The 22,258-nt window shown below is 36.9% G+C and overlaps 1 protein-coding gene across 18 annotated transcripts in view; it reads left to right on the forward strand.

Moving 5' to 3' along the window:
* Window positions 1–22,258, forward strand: part of EPS15 (epidermal growth factor receptor pathway substrate 15) — a 167,753-nt gene that overhangs the window by 48,408 nt on the left and 97,087 nt on the right. For all 18 annotated transcript variants that reach the window (XM_009457686.5, XM_009457692.5, XM_009457667.5 and 15 more), the window contains 6 exons: window positions 1,968–2,057; window positions 3,184–3,231; window positions 6,349–6,444; window positions 9,587–9,652; window positions 11,356–11,481; window positions 13,980–14,039. In XM_009457686.5, coding sequence (XP_009455961.1) covers window positions 1,968–2,057; window positions 3,184–3,231; window positions 6,349–6,444; window positions 9,587–9,652; window positions 11,356–11,481; window positions 13,980–14,039 — 486 coding nt within the window. The remainder of the gene's footprint in view (window positions 1–1,967; window positions 2,058–3,183; window positions 3,232–6,348; window positions 6,445–9,586; window positions 9,653–11,355; window positions 11,482–13,979; window positions 14,040–22,258) is intronic.

Consider the following 22,258-nt stretch of genomic DNA (forward strand, 5'->3'; position numbering starts at 1 on the left):
ATGTTCTCACTCATAGGTGGGAATTGAACAATGAGAACACTTACACACAGGGTGGGGAACATCACACACTGTGGCCTTTCATGGGTTGGGGGGAGGGGGGAGGGATAGCATTAGGAGATATACCTAATGTAAATGACAAGTTAATGGGTGCAGCACACCAGCATGGCACATGTATACATATGTAACAAACCTGCATGTTGTGCACATGTACCCTAGAACTTAAAGTATAATAATAATAAAAAAAAGAAAACTATTTCATTTGGTTTACAAAAGCAGAGGCTACTAAGTTGAGGGTCTCAGAAAGGGCTTATGCACATAGCTATTAGAAAATAGAACATTAAAATAATACCAACAGTATTCCAAGTAAATAACTATAATTAAATTTTCCTCAACAGTTCATTCAGTCCTGTGTAATTCTTGTTCAGCTGAATCTCGGATTAGAAGTCTGCTTTTATGAAGTATATCTTCTTTCAGACTGAAAAGAGTCCTGGAAATCCTGACTTCATCTACCAATATGGTTTGAAAGTAGTGTGATGTCAGCTGAGTAGTCTTTATCCAAAAATCCACTTTTTGAAATGTTAATAATTCAGACTATGTATGTCTTATAGATACAGACTATATCAAAAGTATAGTCATTTTCATGAGGCTCTAAGACTCTTTGTTGAAGATATATCAGCTTCTGGCCTATAGCTTCTGGCCTTGCCTATGGCAGAGCCTTTAGGCAAGCAGCAGAATACCTCAGAAACTGCCTGTAGATGACAAAGACTAAATGTTTATATTATTAGGGTAACCAAAAGAATGGAAGATAGTAAAATTCTTAATTGGGATACAATACATAATGATTTCATAAGAGTTTGATCAATGTTTCCCCTGAATGCTTCTATATTTAGTAGGCTATGTTGGTATGGATATTTGTTTTCTATGCTGATCAGGAAGTAGGCAAAGAAAAGGAGTTCTGAAGAATTCTACAGGCAGGTTTCCCAATCCTTATACTTCCTCTTATTCCAAATTTGAAGGATTAGGCCATGTTTTTCTTTTTTGCTGAGTGCATGATTTTTCCCATGTTGTACCACTTGAAAGAAAGGTTTTCCCTTTTGCTTCTTTGCTAGGATTGGACTGTCTAGAATGCTTTGTACAGTATATGTTTACAGTAAACTTAATCTTTTAACTAAACTGGAAAAACAGATATCTCACAAATATACTATTATCCTGTTACCTTTCCCATGACTTTTTAAAATGTACTTTTCATTTTTACAAATGGAACTTTAGGAAATCTTTACAAAAATGAGTCTTTTTTTTTCCTGTTTTTGTTGTTGTTGTTTGTTTGTTTGTTTGTTTCTGTTCTTGTGACCTCATTCTGTCTTAAAGGAAAGTCCCTGGTCAGTTAAAATGATATGTTCCCTAATATGTTTTAGGAACTTAACAGCTTTAAAAAGGTTTCTTCAAGTTTATTTTGGAATCACTGCTGGTTTTAGAGCTGCTATTGCTTTGATTTGTTTTAAAGTGCTGCAGTTCCTAAGAGTAGGTATAAAAGTGAAAGTTGATGATTGAAAGATGTTTGAAGAGGCACATAACATGTGCAACTATTCCCATTTGTCAGAAGACCTCTGTAGGAAATGCTGCTCCTTTCTTCCTAGTGCCATTTAATTGGAATTTAAATGACAGCCATAGAAGATATGTGTTGATGTTACAACCCCACGAATTTGCTTTGACAATCCTCTGAGCTTCACTTTTCTCATTTGTATGGTAGGGCATGATAAAACAAAAACCACTTTGTAAATTGCCAGTGCTGTCTAGATAGTACTACTCATATGTCTGTCCACATATTCTTTGGCCCATGGTAGTCAAAGGATTCTCATTCCTTTCTTGCAAAAGCCAGGTCCCAAATCACAGGGATGGAAGGCAGGTAAATGGTGATAATTTTCCTTTGTATTTTGTTGTCAACTTATGGATTTGTATCTTTTCAGGTTGATACAGGCAATACTGGAAGGGTGTTGGCTTCTGATGCTGCTGCTTTCCTGAAAAAATCAGGGCTTCCAGACTTGATACTTGGAAAGGTAGTATTCGTTCATTATAACTAGATTATAAGTTTGTAAGGAATGTGTACTATAGATGAACTGGATGCAAATTTAGAAAGATGCCATCAAGAAATTTAGAAGTTAGAACCGAGTCATAGAAGCCATTTTAATAGTAGGATGAAGGGAATTTGTAGCGTAGTGATTTACCCTCTTGAAAAGTAAGGTGTTTTTCAGATTTTTAGAAACAAACTACTTTTTAATAGGATAAAATGAGGAAGTAATAAGTACATTTGGTGGGGAGAAACAGTGAAGACTGGGAATCTTGCCACACACTCAAAGACTTGGCTCTCTCCCTACTTCCTCTGTTATAACTGTCTCTGTTTAATGTGTGGTGAATAGACTGGGGGATGAGAGGCTTTTTAAAAAGAGCACAAAGAGGTGGAAAGCCCCTCCCCTGTCTACTCCTTATACGTGATATTGATATATATTCAAAATCCTGAAAAATCACTATTAATAATTTAATTATTCACAAATAAACATTAATCATCTCAACTTGCATATAGAAAAGAATATCTTAAGGATCCAAAATCAAGAATAGTATGTACGTTCTAGTAGAAAGAGCATTGGTCTCAGAGTTAGAACTTGGATTAATGAAAAAGGCATGTGACTGGAAGTTAGAACTTAGGCTTCACTTCTTTCCCTGGTGCCTTGAATGTTCTTGAGCTAAGTCACTTACCCTCATTGGGCCTTAGTATCTTTGTGAAGGGTTGCACTAAATCAGGGGTGCCCAATCTTTTGGCTTCCGTGGGCCACATTGAAAGAAGAAGAATTGTCTTGGGCCACACATAAAATACATTAACACTAATGATAGCTGATGATTAAAAAAAAAAAAAATCATAAAAGAACCCTCATAATTTCTTAAAGAAAGTTTATGGATTTGTGTTGGGCCACGTGCAAAGCTGTCCTGGGCTGCATGTGGCCTGTGGGCTGCAAGTTGGACAAGTTTGCACTAAATGATCTTTAAGGGTTCTTTCCACTCTTAATTCTATGATTCTTAGATCCGATTACCAGAGAGCCTGAGGTTGTAAATAGCAGAGATTTAATTTATCATTCAGATGACTTTTGTTTAAAATATACATTGATATTTTTTCCCCCTAAATTTCAGATTTGGGATTTAGCTGACACAGATGGCAAAGGTATCCTGAACAAACAAGTAAGTTTCAGATATTCATATGAATTTTTTTTTTGAGTGATTCAAAATAAAAAATAGCCAGCAGGGTTTTCTTGTATTTTGAAGCCAAGAATTGGTTTTTACCAACATTAGAGTTTTGCCTAGGGCAAGTGTGTAACAATGAAAGTATTTCCAATCACTAGATGTTAATATAAGTCTTAACAGTTAGTGTGAGTTGGGTGATATTGTTCTCCTGGAGTTTATTTTTCTGTCTTTCAGAGAGACTTTGCTCTTTAATTAATTTTCCTAGTTACATAGGGTTATAAGTAAAAGTGAATGTTATTAAGTAAGTGTTAAGATGGTATTGTCTAGTAGATTTGAAGATTTGAAAGGAAACTCTTGGTTAATCACATGTGAGATGTGAGTATTCTGGTCTAGATCTTACTCCTGATATCTAAACCAAAAAATGATTTATAAACCAGAAGTAAATTCTTGACCAGAATACATAAAAGTGGTTATGGCCAAGGGTGTTGAACACCATTAGTGTACTCTGAAGTTCTGATTGTTGGGGATGGATTTCAGAGTTGTATAAGGATTGAATTCCAAGTTTGCTGAGTGCCACTACTCAAAGTTAGGCTTCCTCCCCACCCCCGGCATAGCTGAAGCAGGATCAAAGCCAGATATTGGAGAAATTTGATGAGAGGGTCAGAATATCCAGTCTTTTAATTAAGATTTCGGGGCTAGATTGTAGTCCCTGTTCAAGTCTCTGGGTAGAAGGGCTACTTTGGTGTATTGGAGGCATAGGAAAACAAAATTCATATGGGCCCACCTAGGTGCCATGTAGTCAGTCAGCAAATATTTGTTGAGTACCTATGATGAGCCAGGCTTTAGAAATACAGAGGTTAACATGATAGATGTGGTCACTGTCTTAAGGTTTTACAGTATAATAAATTTTTTACTTATAATTGTTTGATTTTGGATATTGAGTTTGAGTTGCCTTAGTACTTCCAGGTGGCTGGATTTATGAGTCTGCAGTTAAACTTTGAAGTTCCTTTGGAAGCATAGATTTTTTTTTTTTTTTTGAGACAGAGCCCTGATCTGTTACCCAGGCTGGAGTACAGTGGCGTGATCTTGGCTCACTGCAACCTCTGCCTCCGGGATTCAAGCAATTCTCCCATCTCAGCCTCTGGAGTAGCTGGGGTTACAGGCGTATGCCTCCGCACCTGGCTAGTTTTTTTGTATTTTTAGTAGAGATGGGGTTTCACTATATTGGCCAGGCTGGTCTTGAACTCCTAACCTCGAGTGATCCACCCACCTTGGCCTCCCAAAGTGCTGGGATTACAGGCGTGAGCCACCGTGCCTGGCCCAGATTTTTAAGTTAGCATATGAATGAAAGAAAAGAAACCAATACTTAATGAATTTCCATGTGACAAAAATGACAGTAGGCACTTTCCTCCTGCAGCATGGTTTTTATTTTGTTGCTCATAATACATTGCAAGGTAGGTATTAGCCCCCCTATTATGGAAGGGTTTTAACTTGCCCTTGGCCTCACAACTATAAGTAGCAGAACTAGAATTTAATGCAGAATTATTTCACTTCATAGCCCATCCATACTGTGGTAATAGACTTGATTACCTAAGAGTAATTGAATCTCAAATAGAGTGAGAAAAGAAAGAGGGTCATGTTAGAATACTTAGAATACTAGCAGTTAGGGAAGACATTGACTCCAACAGAAGAGACCTAAAAGGTCAGAAGAGAACTAGGAGGGTTTTGTGAAGCTGTTTGGTGGAGGAGAGCTTCCAGGAAGATACTTTCCCAGGCTGCAAAAAGAATAAGCAGTATGAGGCTTTTTTTTTTTAAGGCTATTCTATTTGGTAGCTAGGAGATTATCTGTGACATAGGCGGTAGTTTTTCTAGCTAATCATGGGAGTTGAAGTCACATTGCACAGAAGGTTGTGGAATGAATGAGAAGAAAATGGGATATCTTGAAATAGCATTTTTTCAAGAAATGAGTGAAGGCAAGGGATTGTATAAAGCAGACAGTCTGCAAGGTGATAAGAATGGGTTATGAATTGGGTATGAAGGGTATGGGGGAGAGTACGGGATTTCAGAGAAGTAGTGAAGGGTTGATTACATCAGCGACTATACTAGGGTATTGACAGGTTGGACAAATTGTAGCTGGAGTAAAGGGTTTTGTTATCATGTCTATGACACTAACTCAAAACAGCTGAAAACCAGTTGCTTCAGCTTCTTTGCATTTATTTATTAAGTTTTGGACTAAGACTTCAACTGCTAAAAATCCAAGGACTTTTGGGAGAGATTTATAATTATTTTGAAGTTAAACCGTTACATAATTTTTTTTGATGTTGCACAGTTATTTTCTGTAGTTTTTCTGGAATCGCAGTCATTAAGTCATTTGAATTACTGTTCCAGTTTCAAAATTTATAATCTCACAATCCAGAGATGACTTTTCATAACATTTTAGGTATTATTTTCTTTTGGGATTTTTCTCTAATTCTTTTTTTCTCATTTAAATGATAAAATACATCTCTTAATATCATTAAATATTATTTGTTTTTTTTTGGTTTGTCTGTTTTTTTGAGACAGTCTCGCTCTGTCACCCAGGCTGGAGCACAGTAGCGCGATCTCGGCTCACTGCAACCTCTGCCTTCCATGTTCAAGTGATTCTGCTGCCTCAGCCTCCTGAGTAGCTGGGACTACAGGTGCATGCCACCACACCTGGCTAATTTTTGTGTTTTTAGTAGAGAGACGGGGTTTCTCCGTGTTGGCCAGGCTGGTCTCATACTCCTGACCTCAAGTGATCTGCCTGTCTCGGCCTCCCAAAATGTTGAGCTTACAGGTGTGAGCCACTGTGCCTGGCGCTAAGTATTATTTTAAACATGAGTATTCTGTATGATTTCCACTATCTGTATGTATTTTCCCATTTATGTTATTATTAGCGATTCATAAATACTAGGAACATCTTTCTACATAGGATTTTTCTGCAAGATATTTTTGAAGCAAATATGCTACTTGTTGCTACATAAGACCTCTGTAGTAATTATGAATTGTTTTATATTTTTAGATTGTAAGTATTTGTGCAGGTAGGTAAGTTGGTAGAGGGAGAATGCTCTTAACATTCATACTTTTCTTTCTTAGGAATTCTTTGTTGCTTTGCGTCTTGTGGCATGTGCCCAGAATGGATTGGAAGTTTCACTAAGTAGTTTGAACCTGGCTGTTCCTCCACCAAGATTTGTAAGAAATGCTTTTAGATTTAAATTGTATTTAATTTTTAAAAAGTGACACCACGTTATTTGAAAATTAAAAGTAATATATTAAAAGGAATTCTCCCTTTGGCCCTTTCACTCAGCTACTTGGCTTTTTTCCCCCTACTGGCTCCTGCTGTTTTTAGTTAATTTCTTGTGTATCCTTCCAGAGTGATTATATATGTATATGTAAGAAACTATAGGCTGGGTGAGGTGGCTCACGCCTGTAATCCCAACACTTTGGGAGGCAGAAGTGGGAGGATCACTTGAACCCAGGAGTTCAAGACTGGCTGGGAAACAAAGCGAGACCCCCATCTCTACAAAAAAATCTAAAATTTAGCCGAGTGTGTTGGTGTGCATGTCTGGTCCCAGCTACTTGGGAGGCTGAGATGGGAGGATCATTTGAGCCTGGGAGCTCAAGGCTGCAATGAGCCGTGATCACACCGTTGCTCTCCAGCTTGGTTGATGGTTTAAGACCCTGTCTTAAAAATATATATATATATATAAATACTTATTTTCTTATTTTACTTTAATTGTAGCATGCTATATATTAATGGTCCCCAACCTTTTTGGCACCAGGGACCGGTTTCATGGAAGACACTTTTTCCATGGACCTGGGAGGGATGGATGGTTTCAGAACGAAACTGTTCCACATCATCAGGCATTAGATTCTTATAAGTAGCATGCAGCCTAGATCCCTCACATGCGCAGTTCATGATAGGGTTCGTGCTCCCATGAGAATCTAATGCCGCCGCTGATCTGGCAAAAGTTGGAGCTCAGGCCATAATGCTTGCCTGCCAGCTGCTCACCTCCTGCTATACAGCTCAGTTCCTAACAGGCCATGGACGGGTACCAGTTTGTGGCCCGGGGATTGGGGACTCCTGCTATACACATAATTCTATACCTTTTATAAGTAGCTTATTAAGTTTTAGAGGTATTTATATATCATTACATAGAAGCTTCCACTTTGTTTTTTATAGCTGTGTAGTATTTCTTTGCTTATGTTTATGATAATTAACTTTCTATTGATAGGCTTTTAGTTTGTTTTGAATCTTTCATTATAAAAAAATGCTGCAATGAATAATAAACTTGGACATATGTTATTTTGCATGTGCAGGAATGTATTTATATGTGTTAATTTCCAAAAGTAGAAATGCTGTTCAAAAGTTTTTGCCTTTGTAATTTCTATGTATTTTGTCAACTTGCTTTCCATAGTGGTTGTACTAGTTCACCCTCCCTCCAGCAATTGTTTGAGTGCCTGTTTCTGTACACTTTGGCTAGCATACTTTGGTTAAACTTTTAGATCTTTGCGGTTTGATAGGTGACAGTATGTAATTTTAAATTTATCCTTTTGGCTTTATGGAGTGAGGTTGAATAGCTTTTCTTGTGCTAATAAGAATAGCTTTCTTATAAGCTTTGCTTATGTTTACATTACCTTTATGTGAATGTCTGTTTATAGCTTTTGCCCATTTTTCTTGGTTGTTGCTCTTTTACTTATTGAATTTTAGGGCCTCTTTAATTATTAGGACATTAACTCTTTGTATGAGTTGCAAGTCTTTTTTTCCTATTTTGTCATTTGTCTTATTGTTTTTGAAGAGACAGAATCTTGCTATGTTGCCAAGGCTAGCCTTGAATTCCTGGGCACAAGTGATACTTCTGCCTTAGCCTCCCAAATAGCTGGGACAATTGGCATGTACTACTGAGCCTGGCTTATTATTGTCTTTTGTGTAAATAAATTGTCAGGTTAAATTTTTTTTTTATTTTTTACATTTAAGTTAGTATTGATCTAGGATGTGAGTACAGATTTTATTTTTATTTATTTATTTATTTTTTTGAGAGGGAGTTTCGCTCTTGTCAACCAGGCTGGAGTGTAGTGGTGCAATCTCAGCTCTCTGCAACCTCCACCCCCTAGGTTCAAGCGATTCTCCTGCCTTAGCCTCCTGAGTAGCTGGGATTACAGGCACCCACCACCACATCCGGCTAAATTTTTTTTTTGGGGGTAGAGATGGTTTTTCACCATGTTGGCCAGGCTGGTCTTGAACTCCTGACCTCAGGTAATCTGCCCACCTTGACCTCCCAAAGTTCTGGGATTACAGACGTGAGCCACCACACCTAGCCTAGATTCAACTTTATATTTTTTCAAGATGGCTACCCTACAGAAAGTATAGTCAATACAGTTTATTAAATAATCCATCCTTCACTTCCTGTCTCTTCATTCCCTTTGAAATGCCATCTCAGTTGTGTGCTAAATTCTCATATGTATTTTGATTGCTTACTCGATTTTTTTTGTTCTTACCTATTGATCTATTTATCCATACCATATGCTGATGTTACATTGTTTTAATTATCATATTTGGTGACATGTTTTTTAAATCTAGTATGCTAGTCCTCCCCACCTCACTCCTTTTTTCCCCCAGATATTTTATGGCTCCTCTTGTTTTTTGTTTTTTTAAATTTTAAGAGATGGCCTCATTCTGTTGCCCAGGCTGGAATACAGTGCTGCGATCATAGCTCACTGTCACCTTGAACTGGGCTCAAGTGATCCTCCCCAGTAACTAGTTGCTTGTTTTTAAACTCAACATTTTAGAAGTTTTTGGTCTGCATACTAATAATTTAATTTCTTAAGTTTAGAGAATTTCTGCACTTTTATGTTTAGGCATGTAGTCAGAAGGTTAATTTAGGGATTTGTTGCCTACGTGCATTACAGTCATGCATTGCTTAACATGGTGAAATCCCATCTCAACTAAAAATACAAAAATTAGCTGGGTGTCGTGGTGCATTCCTGTAATCCCAGCTACTCGGAGGCTGAGGCAGGAGAATTGCTTGAACCCAGGAGATGGAGGTTGCAGTGAGCCGAAATCATGCCACTGCACTCCAGCCTGGGCGACAGAGCAAGACTCCATCTCAAAAACAAAACAAAACAAAAACCAGAAAAGGTACAGTAAAAATATGGTATTATAATCACTTTGTTTCATTGTTATTTAGATGGTCTAGTAAATGTAAAATAGTGTCCTGTGTGCATTGAGATCCAGCATTTTGTATGAATATATTTAAATCCAAAAACCATTTTTTCTTCATTGCTTCTTGATGTGAGAATTTCAACTCTTGTTGTGCTTTACTTTCTTCTATAGCATGATACCAGTAGTCCTTTGCTAATCAGTGGAACCTCTGCAGCTGAGCTCCCATGGGCTGTAAAAGTAAGTAAACTTTGTAACTATTCTCTCACCCCTTCATTGCTTCCTATCTACTCTCTCTCTACCTCTGAAATATATTGCTATCTTCATTAGACTTTCATACATGTTTAGGGAAAGGTAGGGGAGAAGCTGTTACTGGTGTTTCTGAGGGATCTTTCGGCTCTGTCAGTTGTTTTGTGACAGTATTGGTCTACTTGTATATCTGTTATAATGTAAAGAAAAATGGTGATGTTATAATCTTGTATTAACTAAAATATTTGATTAAAAGATAGTTTACCCCACTGGTATTATCTCTTACTTGAAAATTCTGGTTAACTATGTATTTTCTAGATGACTCTAAAACAATTCTTTATGAAATCTTTTTAGAAATAGGTATTTTGCATTATAGTTTTTCAGAGCCACATCATATTGTACTATAAAACTTGTAATTTAAAAATGCTTAGACTATAGCAGATCAAATGAGCTTTGATAAATGTGTACAGTTTTTTTGAAAACCATTTTTATTTGTATGTCTTTGCATGCTGTGGACTGGGCACTAAGTTTTAAAAGTGTGGGAATATGGCCTTGACTGGGCAAATAATGAACAATAGTTTTTCATGTTACACTAATAACTTTTAAAAATTTAGGAGATATCTTGTTATTGACAAGAAAAAGAAATATTGCTTTGGGAAAAATGGAGAAATCTTGATGTTTATTCCTGTAGTAATTATTTTATTTTTAAAAATTTATTTGTGGCTCATGCCTGTAATCCCAGCACTTTGGGAGGGTGAGGCGGGCAGATCATGAGGTCAGGAGTTCGAGACCAGCCTGGCCAACATAGTGAAACCCCGTGTCTACTAAAAGTACAAGAAAATTAGCTGGGTGTGGTGGCAGGCGCCTGTAATCCCAGCTACTCGGGAGGCTGAGGCAGGAGAATCGCTTGAACCCGGGAGGTGGAGGCTACAGTGAGCTGAGATTGTGCCACTGCACTCCAGCCTGGGCGACAGTGCAAGACTCCGTCTCAAAAAAAAAAAAAAATTATTTATTTGAACTGCACCTCATACCATCTTTAGAGAGTCATGGAATGTCACTAATTAGCTGTGTGTTCTTATAAAAGTTACTTTTTTGCTCTGGGTCTATTTAAGTGAGAGGGTTGGACTAGATGTTCTTCAAAGCCCTTCTACCTCTGAAATATTTTGATTCTAACCCAATAGTTGGAAAATAAAGATGGTGTTCCAGCTACAAAAAGAATGGGCAACACCAGACTCTTGGGTAAAGTCACTTTGAAATTATTATTTCCTATGTATTTTTTTCTTGCGTATCTTTACAATGAATATTATATTTTGATGAAAGTGAAAAATGTTTTTTAAATGATAGTTTAAAAATATATGTAGTCTATTCTTTTTTTTTTTTTTTTTTTTTTTTTTTTTTTTTTTTTTTTTGAGACGGAGTCTCGCTCTGTCGCCCAGGCTGGAGTGCAGTGGCTCGATCTCGGCTCACTGCAAGCTCCGCCTCCCGGGTTCACGCCATTCTCCTGCCTCAGCCTCCCGAGTAGCTGGGACTACAGGCGCCCGCTACCACGCCCGGCTAATTTTTTATATTTTTAGTAGAGACGGGGTTTCACCATGTTAGCCAGGATGAGTCTATTCTTTAAGGACTTGATTTTTATAACTGCAGTTAAATCCTTTTCTCTATTATTTAACTTGTGATTTTGTTTTTTATTGTAGCCTGAAGATAAGGCCAAATATGATGCAATATTTGATAGTTTAAGCCCAGTGAATGGATTTCTGTCTGGTGATAAAGTGAAACCAGTGTTGCTCAACTCTAAGTTACCTGTGGATATCCTTGGAAGAGTAAGATATTATTTACTCCGAAATGTAATTTTTATGTATTTTAATTTTATATCTATTATACCAGGAGCATGTATAACTCTTTGTTAAAAATATACAAATCTTATTTTAAAGTTGTATCATTATAGGATTTTTTTTCTGACTTAATGTATAAAATTATTGCCAGCATATTTCTGTATTTGGTTATTCCCTGTAAAAATGAGTGGTTGAAATGAATTACATATGTAAGCCCCTTAAGTAGGTCCTTTTTTAGTTTGTGCTGTACACTCTTGACCTCCTATTTGCTTGAGTTAATTTCTAGAGACCATCAGTATTTTATGTCTGCCACTTACTCTGTGGCTGTATCATGGTGTCTTGTTGTAAGGAATAGTTTTATCTCTGAAATAATAAATTCTGCTCTCTAACTTGTACTTCCTGTCTTTATAGAGCTCTTTTCCAGAAACTAGCAAGACTAATTCTTTGACTGGTTTTACTAAGACCTTTAAATCTGACTTCTTGGCTGGGCATGGTGGCTCACGCCTATAATCCCAGCACTTTCGGAGGCTGAGGCGGGTGGATCACGAGGTCAGGAGTTCGAGACCAGTCTGGCCAGTATGGTGAAACCCCATCTCTACTAAAAATACAAAAATTAGCCGGGTGTGGTGGTGTGCAGTCTGTGGTCCCAGCTACTCAGGAGGCTGAGGCAGAAGAATCGCGTGAACGCAGGAGGCAGTGGTTGCAGTGAGCCGAGATCGCACCACTACACTCCAGCCTGGGCGACAAGCAAGACTGTCTCAAAAAAAAAAAAATCTGACTTTTTTACTTTTCCTCTTTTTTTCAATTTTTTTACTGTGATAAATATACATATCATGAAATTTAACATCTTAACCAATGTTAAGTGTACAATTCAGTGGTATTAACTACATTTACATTATTATGCAACTATCCCCAATATCCATCGCCATGAATTCTTTTCCTCCTGTAAAAGTAAAACTTTATTCCCTGTCTTTTGGTCTACAGCTTCATATCTATCCTTAGCCGCCTTTGCCATGTTATTTTTCTATCTCTCCTGCCTGATGGAAAAAACATGAAGTAAATTATCTGCCTTCTCTGTGGTGCATGTGGACTACTGAGCAGGTGTAGTAAGATTGCTGTCACTGTAAATTTATCATCACCAGCTTCAGCTGGGCTTCTCCGTACTGCCAGTCACTCTTGTGCTGTTTCCATAGTGATTTCTCCATAATCCTCTTCATATTTCAAATCTTATCTACTCTCTTTAAACCTCTTGCCCTTTCTTTATTTTTATTTTTTTATTTTTTTGAGATGGATTTTAGCATTTGTTACCCAGGCTGGAGTGCAATGGCGCAATCTTGGCTCACCACAACCTCCGCCTCCCGGGTTCAAGCAATTCTCCTGCCTCAGTCTCCTGAGTGGCTGGGATTACAGGCGTGTGCCACCACGCCCAGCTGATTTTTATATTTTTAGTAGAGATGGGGTTTCTCCATGTTGTTGAGGCTGGTCTTGAACTCCTGACCTCAGGTGATCCACCCGCTTCAGCCTCCCAAAGTGTTGAGATTACAGTGTGAGCCACCAGCACCCGGCTGCCCTTTCTTTAATTACCTGCTTCAGCAGATTACATAGGGTCAAATCCTGGCTGCACCACTTCTTAGCTGTGTGACCTTGGGCAAGTCATTAGAAAGCCATGTCTCAGTTTTCTAATCTTTAAAGGGGACATAATTCCCAGCTTATAGAATTGTAGTGATTGAATGTGATAATGAATGTTAAGTCCTGCCTATTACCATGATTGCTACATACTCTTTGAATGCTAGCTGCTATGATGATGACAACCACCATACCACCATATTATTACTACTACTGGATCAATGTTATATAGATTTTAGATGCTCAATAAATATTTATTTAAATGCCATTTTTTAGTATTGTTTCCCACTAATTATTTCTCCCCTGTGTGATCAGTGTGAAATTTCTAAACTATAAATACACTGTTGTTATTTTATTACTTAAACCTAACTTTTTAGTAGCTTTCCATTGCACTTAGAATAAAGCCCAAACTCCTTTCAAGGCAATTATAACCAGACACTTGCTTATCTCCATTTTTAACTCTCAACAGTACACTTTTTTTTTTTTTTTAAGAAACAATGTCTAGCTCCGTTGCCCAGGCTGGAGTGCAGTGGCATATCATAGTGCACTGCAGCCTTGATCTCCTGGGCTTAAGGGATCCTCCTACCTCAGCCTCCTGAGTAGCTTGGCCTACAGGTGCATGCCACCATGCCCAGCTAATTTTTTATTTTTATCTTTTGTAGAGATGGGATCTCGTTATGTTTCCTAGGCTGTCTCAAACTCCTGGGCTCAAGTGATCCTCCTGCCTTGGCCTCTCAAAGTGCTGGGAGGCCATATGGGCATGAGCCACCATTCCTAGCTCATAAACTTTCTTTTCTTGCCCTCGAGTAGAACGTGAACTGAAAGAACATTAATCTTTTTTCAATTATTCTCTTTTTAAGGTTTGGGAGTTGAGTGATATTGACCATGATGGAATGCTTGACAGAGATGAGTTTGCAGTTGTAAGTAATCTAATGCTCTTAACATCTTCATTATCTTAATGATTTTCTCATGTGCAAATTTCCTCTTTTAGTTTATCCTTAGAGGAAAACTATATTCTCATCAGATTATTGGGTGAACTTTTTTTTTTTTCTTTTTGAGACAGAGTCTCACTCTGTCACCCAGGCTGGAGTGCAGTGGCACGATCTTGGCTCACCACAACCTCTACCTCCCAGGTTCAAGTAATTCTCACGCCTCAGCCTCCCAAGTATCTGGGATTGCAGGCACATGCCACCACGCCCAGCTAATTTTGGTATCTTTTGAAGAGATGGGGTTTTGCCATGTTGGCCAGGCTGGTCTTGAACTCCTGACCTCAAGTGATCTGCCCACCTCAGCCTCCCAAAGTGCTGGGATTACAGGCATGAACCACTGTGCCCGGCTGGTTGAACATTCTTATATAGAATTTATATTTATTTTCTAAACAAATGGATAACAGAAAATGTGTGTTCTGCCATCTTCATTTTATTTGGCTTTAAGGTACATAGGAATGTATACTTTGTATAATTACTGTAAAGATAGTATCTTTTGTATCACAACCTGACCAGGTATCTTAGTACCTGCTTCTAATATGGAATAATTTTGCTTCAAATGTATCTCCCAAATTTCACATTTCCTTTTATTTCATTTAAAGGAAACATGAATAACACTTGAGTTTCACTTCATTTATGAAGGCAGAAAAGTTTTGACATTTTATCTGAAGACATGCCATCTTAGTAATTGAATAGTTAATTCCAAATATGGTTGTATTCACCTCTTCCTTAAAGGTTTGATAAAACTTTGCTGTGAATTCATCAGTGGTAAATTTCTAATTTTCCTTTTACTCTCAGATTTTCTCTTTTTATTTTGGTAAGGAATTACTAATTTCTTTTACTTTCAAACTTGTTGCTACAAATTTGTGATACTCTCTTTCGTGGTTGTTCTCTTTACTCACTCCAAGTCTTGGGAGTACTCCCACTTGTATTTTTACTTAATCTGATTTTGTCTAGTTTATTGATCTGATAGAAGAACCATCTTTTGAATTTACTTATCCTTTCTATTATATTTTGACTTTTAATTTAATGATGTTTAACATTTAATTCCCTGTTATATTTTCTTATTCTTTTTATTTTAAATTTCTCGGAGATGAGTATTGTTTCTTCAGTTCTCTTTATCTTTAATATTGAAATCATTTAAAGGATATATTCACCCTTGAATACAGGTTTAGTGGGATTCCATAGATATTGGTTCAAAGTTTTCTCCTTTATACAGCTTTTTAGATAATTTTTAGTTTTATTATCTGGTTAGGAATATGTTTCCTAATTTTAAAGTGGTTAAGTTTGGTTGGTTTTTGTTACTTTGATGTATACTTTCAACTTGATTGGATTATAACTAGAAAAATATAGTCTATAAAATGTCTAATTAAAAAAATTAGTTAAGGCTTTCTTTGTTGCCAAGTTTATGACCTGCTTTTACATATATTCCATGGATATGGCAGTATTTCTGTTTGGAGGATATTAGAGTTTTATAAATTCATTATATCAAATTTATTTTATTTTATTTTATTATTTTTATTTTTGAGACAGAGTCTTGCTCTGTCGCCCAGTATGGAGTGCAGTGGCGCAATCTTGGCTCACTGCAACCACCGCCTCCCAAGTTCGACGATTCTCCCGCCTCAGCCTCCCAAGTAGCTGGGATTACAGAAGTGCACCACCACATCTGGCTAATTTTTGTATTTTTAGTAGAGACAGGGTTTCACCATGTTGGCCAGGCTGCTCTTGAACTCCTGACCTCAGGTGATCCTCCCGCCTCAGCCTCCCAAAGTGCTGGGATTACAGGCGTGAGCCACTGCACCCAGCCTCAAATGTATTGATTATTTAGTTTCTCTTTGTCCTTATTTTTCTTTTGTTTTTGGCCCTTCCTTAAATTTTCCTCATTTTCCACAAGAGCCAAATGAAATAGGCAGAATACATATTACCACATTTTAAAAATGCAGAAAGAGAAACTTAAAGTGACTTGAATTCTTGTTCACAGGTACCTAATCTTTTTAATTTTAATTTGAATAATAGTTGGGAAATGGTAAAGGATACTCCCTCGCGGTGGTGACAAAAGTTATCTCAGTCGCATTTCAGGGGTTGAGCCATTGTTTGTGGGATGCTTTTGGGAATGGGGCCGTACTGAAGAGATTTCGGTGATGATATACTTTGAAACATCGTCAAACCCTACACATAAACTTCTCATAAATGGTTTTTGTGGTAAGAACATTGGTGCAAAATCTTTGCCTGGTACGATGTAATGAGGGATTTTTTTTCTCATAAAGACAAATTTTTTTTTTTTTTAGACGGAGTCTCACTCTGTCACTCAGGCTGGAGTGCAGTGGCGGGATCTCGGCTCACTGCAGCCTCGGCCTCCTGGATTCAAGTGATTCTTCCACCTCAGCCTCCTGAGGAGCTGGGATTACAGGCATGCACCACCACCCCCGGCTAATTTTTATATTTTTAGTAGAGACAGGGTTTCGCCATGTTTGCCAGACTGGTCTCGAGCTCCTGATAATAGGTGATCCACTCGCCTCGGCCTCCCAAAGTGCTGGGATTACAGGCATGAGCCACCTCTTCAGGCCCAAGACAAAAATATAGTTAGAGTAGATGGGGAATAGTAGTGTCATCATTTGATAAACGGTAGTGTATGCTAAGGTAAATGAATAAACACAATTTATCTTATATGCCTGGAGCCTATTCCCAGGTAACTGGCCTTTTTTTTTTTTTTAATAAAAAGCTTTATTAAAAGAATAATTTTTGAATAATAAATACATTTGTAGGAAATTACTACCTTGAATTTTGTTTTAAATAGTAGACACCCCTTTATCTTCTCCTAGATTTACTTGTTAACCATTTTGTCACATTTGCTTTCTCCCTGTATCCATATTCTTCAGAATTTTTTCCTAGTTTTAAACTCTAGCTTGTGTGATTTTAATACTGCTTCTCCTGTTCCCTCTTTTTTTGAATTACCTGATATTTCTTATGTTTGTTGTGTATGTCTCTTGAAAATGGCAGATTTCTGTATTTTAATGCTTTACCTAATTGGATAGTTTTTAAGATAATAGCACTTACATTGATTTGATTTTCCCTTCTTTACCTATTTATTTTACATTTTTATTTTCTCTGTTTCTTACTGTTGCTTATTATCAACTTGTGATTCATTCCCTTATCCCACCTCCCAGTTAATGTGGAAATTTTGTTATAATGTCTTGTTTCATTAATATAGTTAATACAGGTTGAGCATCCCTAATCTGAAAATCCAAAATTTGAAATGCTTCAAAATCTGAAACTTTTGAGTACTGACATGACCCACAAAGTGGAAAATTCCACTCCTGGTCTCATGTGATAAGTTGCAGTCAAAACTTTTGTTTCATGCACAAAATTATTAAAAAGATTGTATAAAATTATCTTAGATTATGTGTATAAAGTTTATATGAAACATAAATGAATTTCATGTTTAGACTTGGGTCCCATCCCCAAGATAGGATAATATTCCAAAATCTGAAAAAAAAAAAAAAAAAAAAGATAATATTCCAAAATCCGAAAAAATCCAAAACACTTCTGGTCCCAAGCATTTTGGGTAGGGGATTCGCACCCTGTGCCCCTTTTCCTGTACTAGTACTTATTTCTCCTATGTTGAAAACAAGATTTTCAACCATTACTCTAGCAAAATGAGTCCTTTAGATTATTTTTACTTATTTTCTTCCCCATCATGTTCTTTTTTTTAGTTTTAATTTTTTTTTTTTTTTTGAGATGGAGTCTCACTTTGTCGCCCAGGCTGGAGTGCAGTGGCGCGATCTCAGCTCACTGCAAGCTCCGCCTCCCAGGTTCACGCCATTCTCCTGCCTCAGCCTCCTGAGTAGCTGGGACTACAGGCGCCCGCCACCACGCCTGGCTAATTTTTTTTGTATTTTTAGTAGAGACGGGGTTTCACCGTGTTTGCCAGGATGGTCTTGATCTCCTGACCTCGTGATCTGCCCGCCTCGGCCTCCAAAAGTGCTGGGATTACAGGCTTGAGCCACTGTGCCTGGCCCCCCCTCATGTTCTAATTCCAGAAGACCTTAGAACATTTTTTGTGACTCAAATTCTAGATTTTGCTCAGTTAATTTATTTCTTTTGGTTTTGGTATTTTTCTTCCAGTTTTGTTCAATATTAATAACTAGTATTCTTTTGGTTAGAATTTGTCTGATAAATCTTTCTTTATCCTTTTACTTTAATAAATAGAGCAACATAATCTGTACTCTTTTTAAAAATTATAATTACTGCAAGATAGCCTGTGTAACTACAACTGCAAGTCATTGATTTGTTTTTATTTATTTACAAGCATCAATATTTTACAAAACTGAATTTTGAGAGCTGATATCATTCTTCCTTGAAAATTGAAGTAATTTAAAAAATACTTTTGCAGTAGTGACGTAGCTAAGATCTGAACATTTTAAATTATCCTCCTAAGTAATAAAATATAATGTTCTTATTTATATGATCAGTCCTTTTGGCCTATGGCAGTTTATACTCTGCCAGGATTTTGGTTTGTTGAAGTATAATACAAGTTTAGGTCTTATTTTACTAGATAATCAAAACTGACTTGAACATAGGAATCTTTTTGTTCAAGACTTACCTTTAAAATTCTTGCCCATTTCCCCTTGGGTTAAATGCTTTTTGTTTGTTTGTTTTAAAGACCCCGTGTCTGCTTTGTGTTTATTTTTTTGAATGGGAAAAAATGAAAATGAAGTTAAAGAGAGGACTCTAACTTGGTGTGTTGAATTTCAGTATAGATTTTTTAAAAGAGTAACTTATTTCAGTAATTAACCAAAACTTGATTGAACTTGAGTCTTTATGTTTAGACTTACTTTTAAAATTCTTAACCCGTTTCTTTTATTTTATAGCATAAATGAGATTTTTGGTTGGTTTATCTTTTTAGTTAGAATAAATGAAGTTAAAGATTCTAACTTGTATAACTTCTGTTGCCATGTGAAGCTTTGATGAATGGCCCTTGTTTCTTTTCAAATGTAAATGCTTGTTCATATTCTCAGAAGCCCAGTAGTTTAATTAAAAATCCAGAATCTAGAATATCTTTTAGTTTTTTGGTTTTTTTTTTAAAAAGTAAATTTGTAAAAGTTAGGCCTTGGCATGACCATGGGTATTCTGGCCACAACTAAAATGACTTCAGAGAGTTTTGTGTACGTGGAATGTATAATGTATATATGTATGTACATACACAAAAATAGATTTAAAAAATCGTATCTACCCCCTCAAATCTGGATTTTTAAAATATCTATGATTGTGTATCAGTATTCTGTTTACTCATTGATGAATTATCTGACTAGATTGTAAGGATATTGGAAATATATTTCCGAGTTTAACTTCTGGCCCATTTGGCTTTGTAGAAAGTCTCTGATGGAGCATTAAGGCGACATTTTGTAAAAGGAGCAAATTTTTCTTTTTCTTTCTTTTCTTTTTTTTTTGAGAGTCTGTCACCCAGGCTGGAGTATGGTAGTGTGATTTCGGCTCACTGCAACCTCCACCTCCCAGGTTCAATCTGTTCTTGTGCCTCAGCCTCCTGAGTAGCTGGGATTACAGGTGCCCGCCACCACGCCTGGCTAATTTTTGTATTTTTTGTAGAGATGGGGTTTCGCCGTGTTGGCCAGGCTGGTCTCAAACTCCTGATCTCAGGTAATCCACCTGCCTTAGCCTCCCAAAGTGCTGGGATTACAGGTGTGAGCCACCGTGCCCAGTCAAAGGGCCAAATTTTTCTGTTATGATTTGAAAACTAGAAATGTATCTAAAATTATGCTACTGCCAGTGAACCAAGGGAAGTGACTGATAATTATGTTAAAGTTTATTCTCTTTGTGGGGTAAGTTCTGCAAGTGTATAGTCCTATTCTGTGAAATAGTTCTTTGTTTTATTAGGGCTGAAACTACTGCTTTTTATTTTAAAGAAAAGGCCTGTAAATCTAGGAATCTAGTATTTGGTGAATGAGCCTATGCTCATGATTTTTGTAGATTTAGAGTTTGACAAGATCCTGTAATTTAGCTTCTTTAAGCACAGCAGTTCCTGGCTTACAACCCAGGCTAACCTGAGCCTTCTAGAGTCATGCTCTTTTTTTTTTTTTTCCTAATGAACTTTAAATTTTAGAGTGATTTTAGATTTATAGAAAAGTTGCAGAGAGCACAGTTTTCCATTCCCCTTCGCTATTTTCCCTTTTTAACATATTACATTACCATGGTACATCTGTCAAAACTAAAAAACCAACATTGGTGCATTATTAACTCCAGACTTTATTTGGGTTTCACCAGTTTTTCCTTTCTGTCACCGGATCCAATCTAGGGTATCACGTTGCATTTAGTTGTCATGTTTTCAGTCTCTCTGGTATATGAGTTTGTCAGTCTTGCCTTGCTTTTTATGACCTTGACATTTTTGAAGAATACTGGCTAGATATCCCGCAGAATGTCTCCCAACTTAGGTTTGTCTGATGCTATTCTCGTGACTAGACTGGACAAATGAGTTTTTGCAAAGAATAACACGGAGGCGTAATGCTTTTGTCATCACATTATATTGGGGGTACATGATATCCATGTGACATCACTATTGATGTTAACCTTCACTTATTTAAGATAAGTGTTTGCCAGATTTCACCACTGTAAAGTTACTTTTTCCCTTTTCCTACTCTATTCTCTGGAAGTATAGACTCATGCCCTTTTTACTTTGCTGTTTGTCTGCATATCTATCTATTGGTTTTTACATTCTTACTAAGCCTTAAATTTTTCTATCAGTTAAGTTCTTAGACTGAAAGTGGCTTAAGCTTTTGTCAGTAATATTTGTTTGGGTCTTCATTATGTGAAGAGTTTTTGGCACTTAGAGATGTATAGAGGAGCTATTTTTGTGTGTATTAGTGTGTATCACATTGTATTAAAATTAACTGTTTACATATTTCCTCCTCCTATTGGGTCGTAAAACTGAGCACGATCTTTTCCCTTTTTTTTTTTTTTTTTTTTTTGAAACAAAGTCTCACTCTGTCGCCCAGACTGGAGTGCAGTAGTGAGATCTTGACTCACTGCAGCCTCCACCTGCTAGGTTCAAACAATTCTCCTGCCTCAGCCTCCAGAGTAGCTGGGTTTATAGGCACCTGCCACCACGCCTAGCTAATTTTTGTATTTTTAGTAGAGACAGGGTTTCACCAAAGTCTTGGGCTTTGCCCAAGAATTAAAAACCCTCCAGGTGATTCTCATGGTGACTAAAATTTGAGAAATACTGCCTAAAAGCATGGAAAATGAAAAAATATCAGAGAAAGTGGGCAGCTGTTAGTAACTGATTGCAACAGTAAAATTAAATCCCCTCTTTCCCTCCTGTCTCAGGAATTTGATACTTTTATTATTCTTATTAATAAAATTTTTTATACTTTTACTTTGAAATAAAAAGACATTCTAAATGCTTCTTCCTTAAGTGTCTCTTTCTATGTAAATGCACTTGCTAGTATGTTTCAGTTTGACAACTAGTTACTAGCCAGATTTTTTTTGGTGTGTGTGTGAATGTGGTGCATTTGATTTAATTGCTTTTGTTTCAGTGGCATACTTTTAATAGGAATAAATACAATATAATAAGAAAACAAAATCACAACCCAGCAGTATTAAAAGTATTCTGTTCACTTTTGCTCTTTTATTTGGAGGTATAACTTTTGGCTTTAGTTTTGCCAGGGAAACTATTTTCAAGGCAACATGAAATTAATAATATATATTTTTAACTTTCATAAAAATGTGTTGTCTATTGGCAGCAGATGGCTAACGTTGCTTTTTCGCTTCTAGTGTCCACTTTTCCAGGAAATGACTCCCATCTGCAGCAAGAGAAGTGCTGACTGTTAATGTGTACACTAGGCACTTCTCTTAGCTCAGTGCCATTCTGACAATTTCACAGTACATGTATTGTGAATTTGGTTGGAAGTGTATGTTAGTCAGATTGTTTTCTTTCTGGAGTTTCAGGCTTTTGGAAATAGAAAGTTTGTGTGTTTCTAAAACTGAAATTGAATTCTTCCAGGTTGGCTAGTGAAAAAGGAGAGGAGAATTCTTGGTTAAGTGTGGTTCCTGGACAAACAGTATCAGCATCATTCGGGAACTTGTTAAAAATGCAAATTCTCAGGCCCAACCTTGCTGGTTAGAAAATTCTGAGTGCA

This window comes from Pan troglodytes, chromosome 1 (genome assembly GCF_028858775.2).
Source record: "Pan troglodytes isolate AG18354 chromosome 1, NHGRI_mPanTro3-v2.0_pri, whole genome shotgun sequence".
Taxonomy (NCBI): Eukaryota; Metazoa; Chordata; class Mammalia; order Primates; family Hominidae; genus Pan; species Pan troglodytes.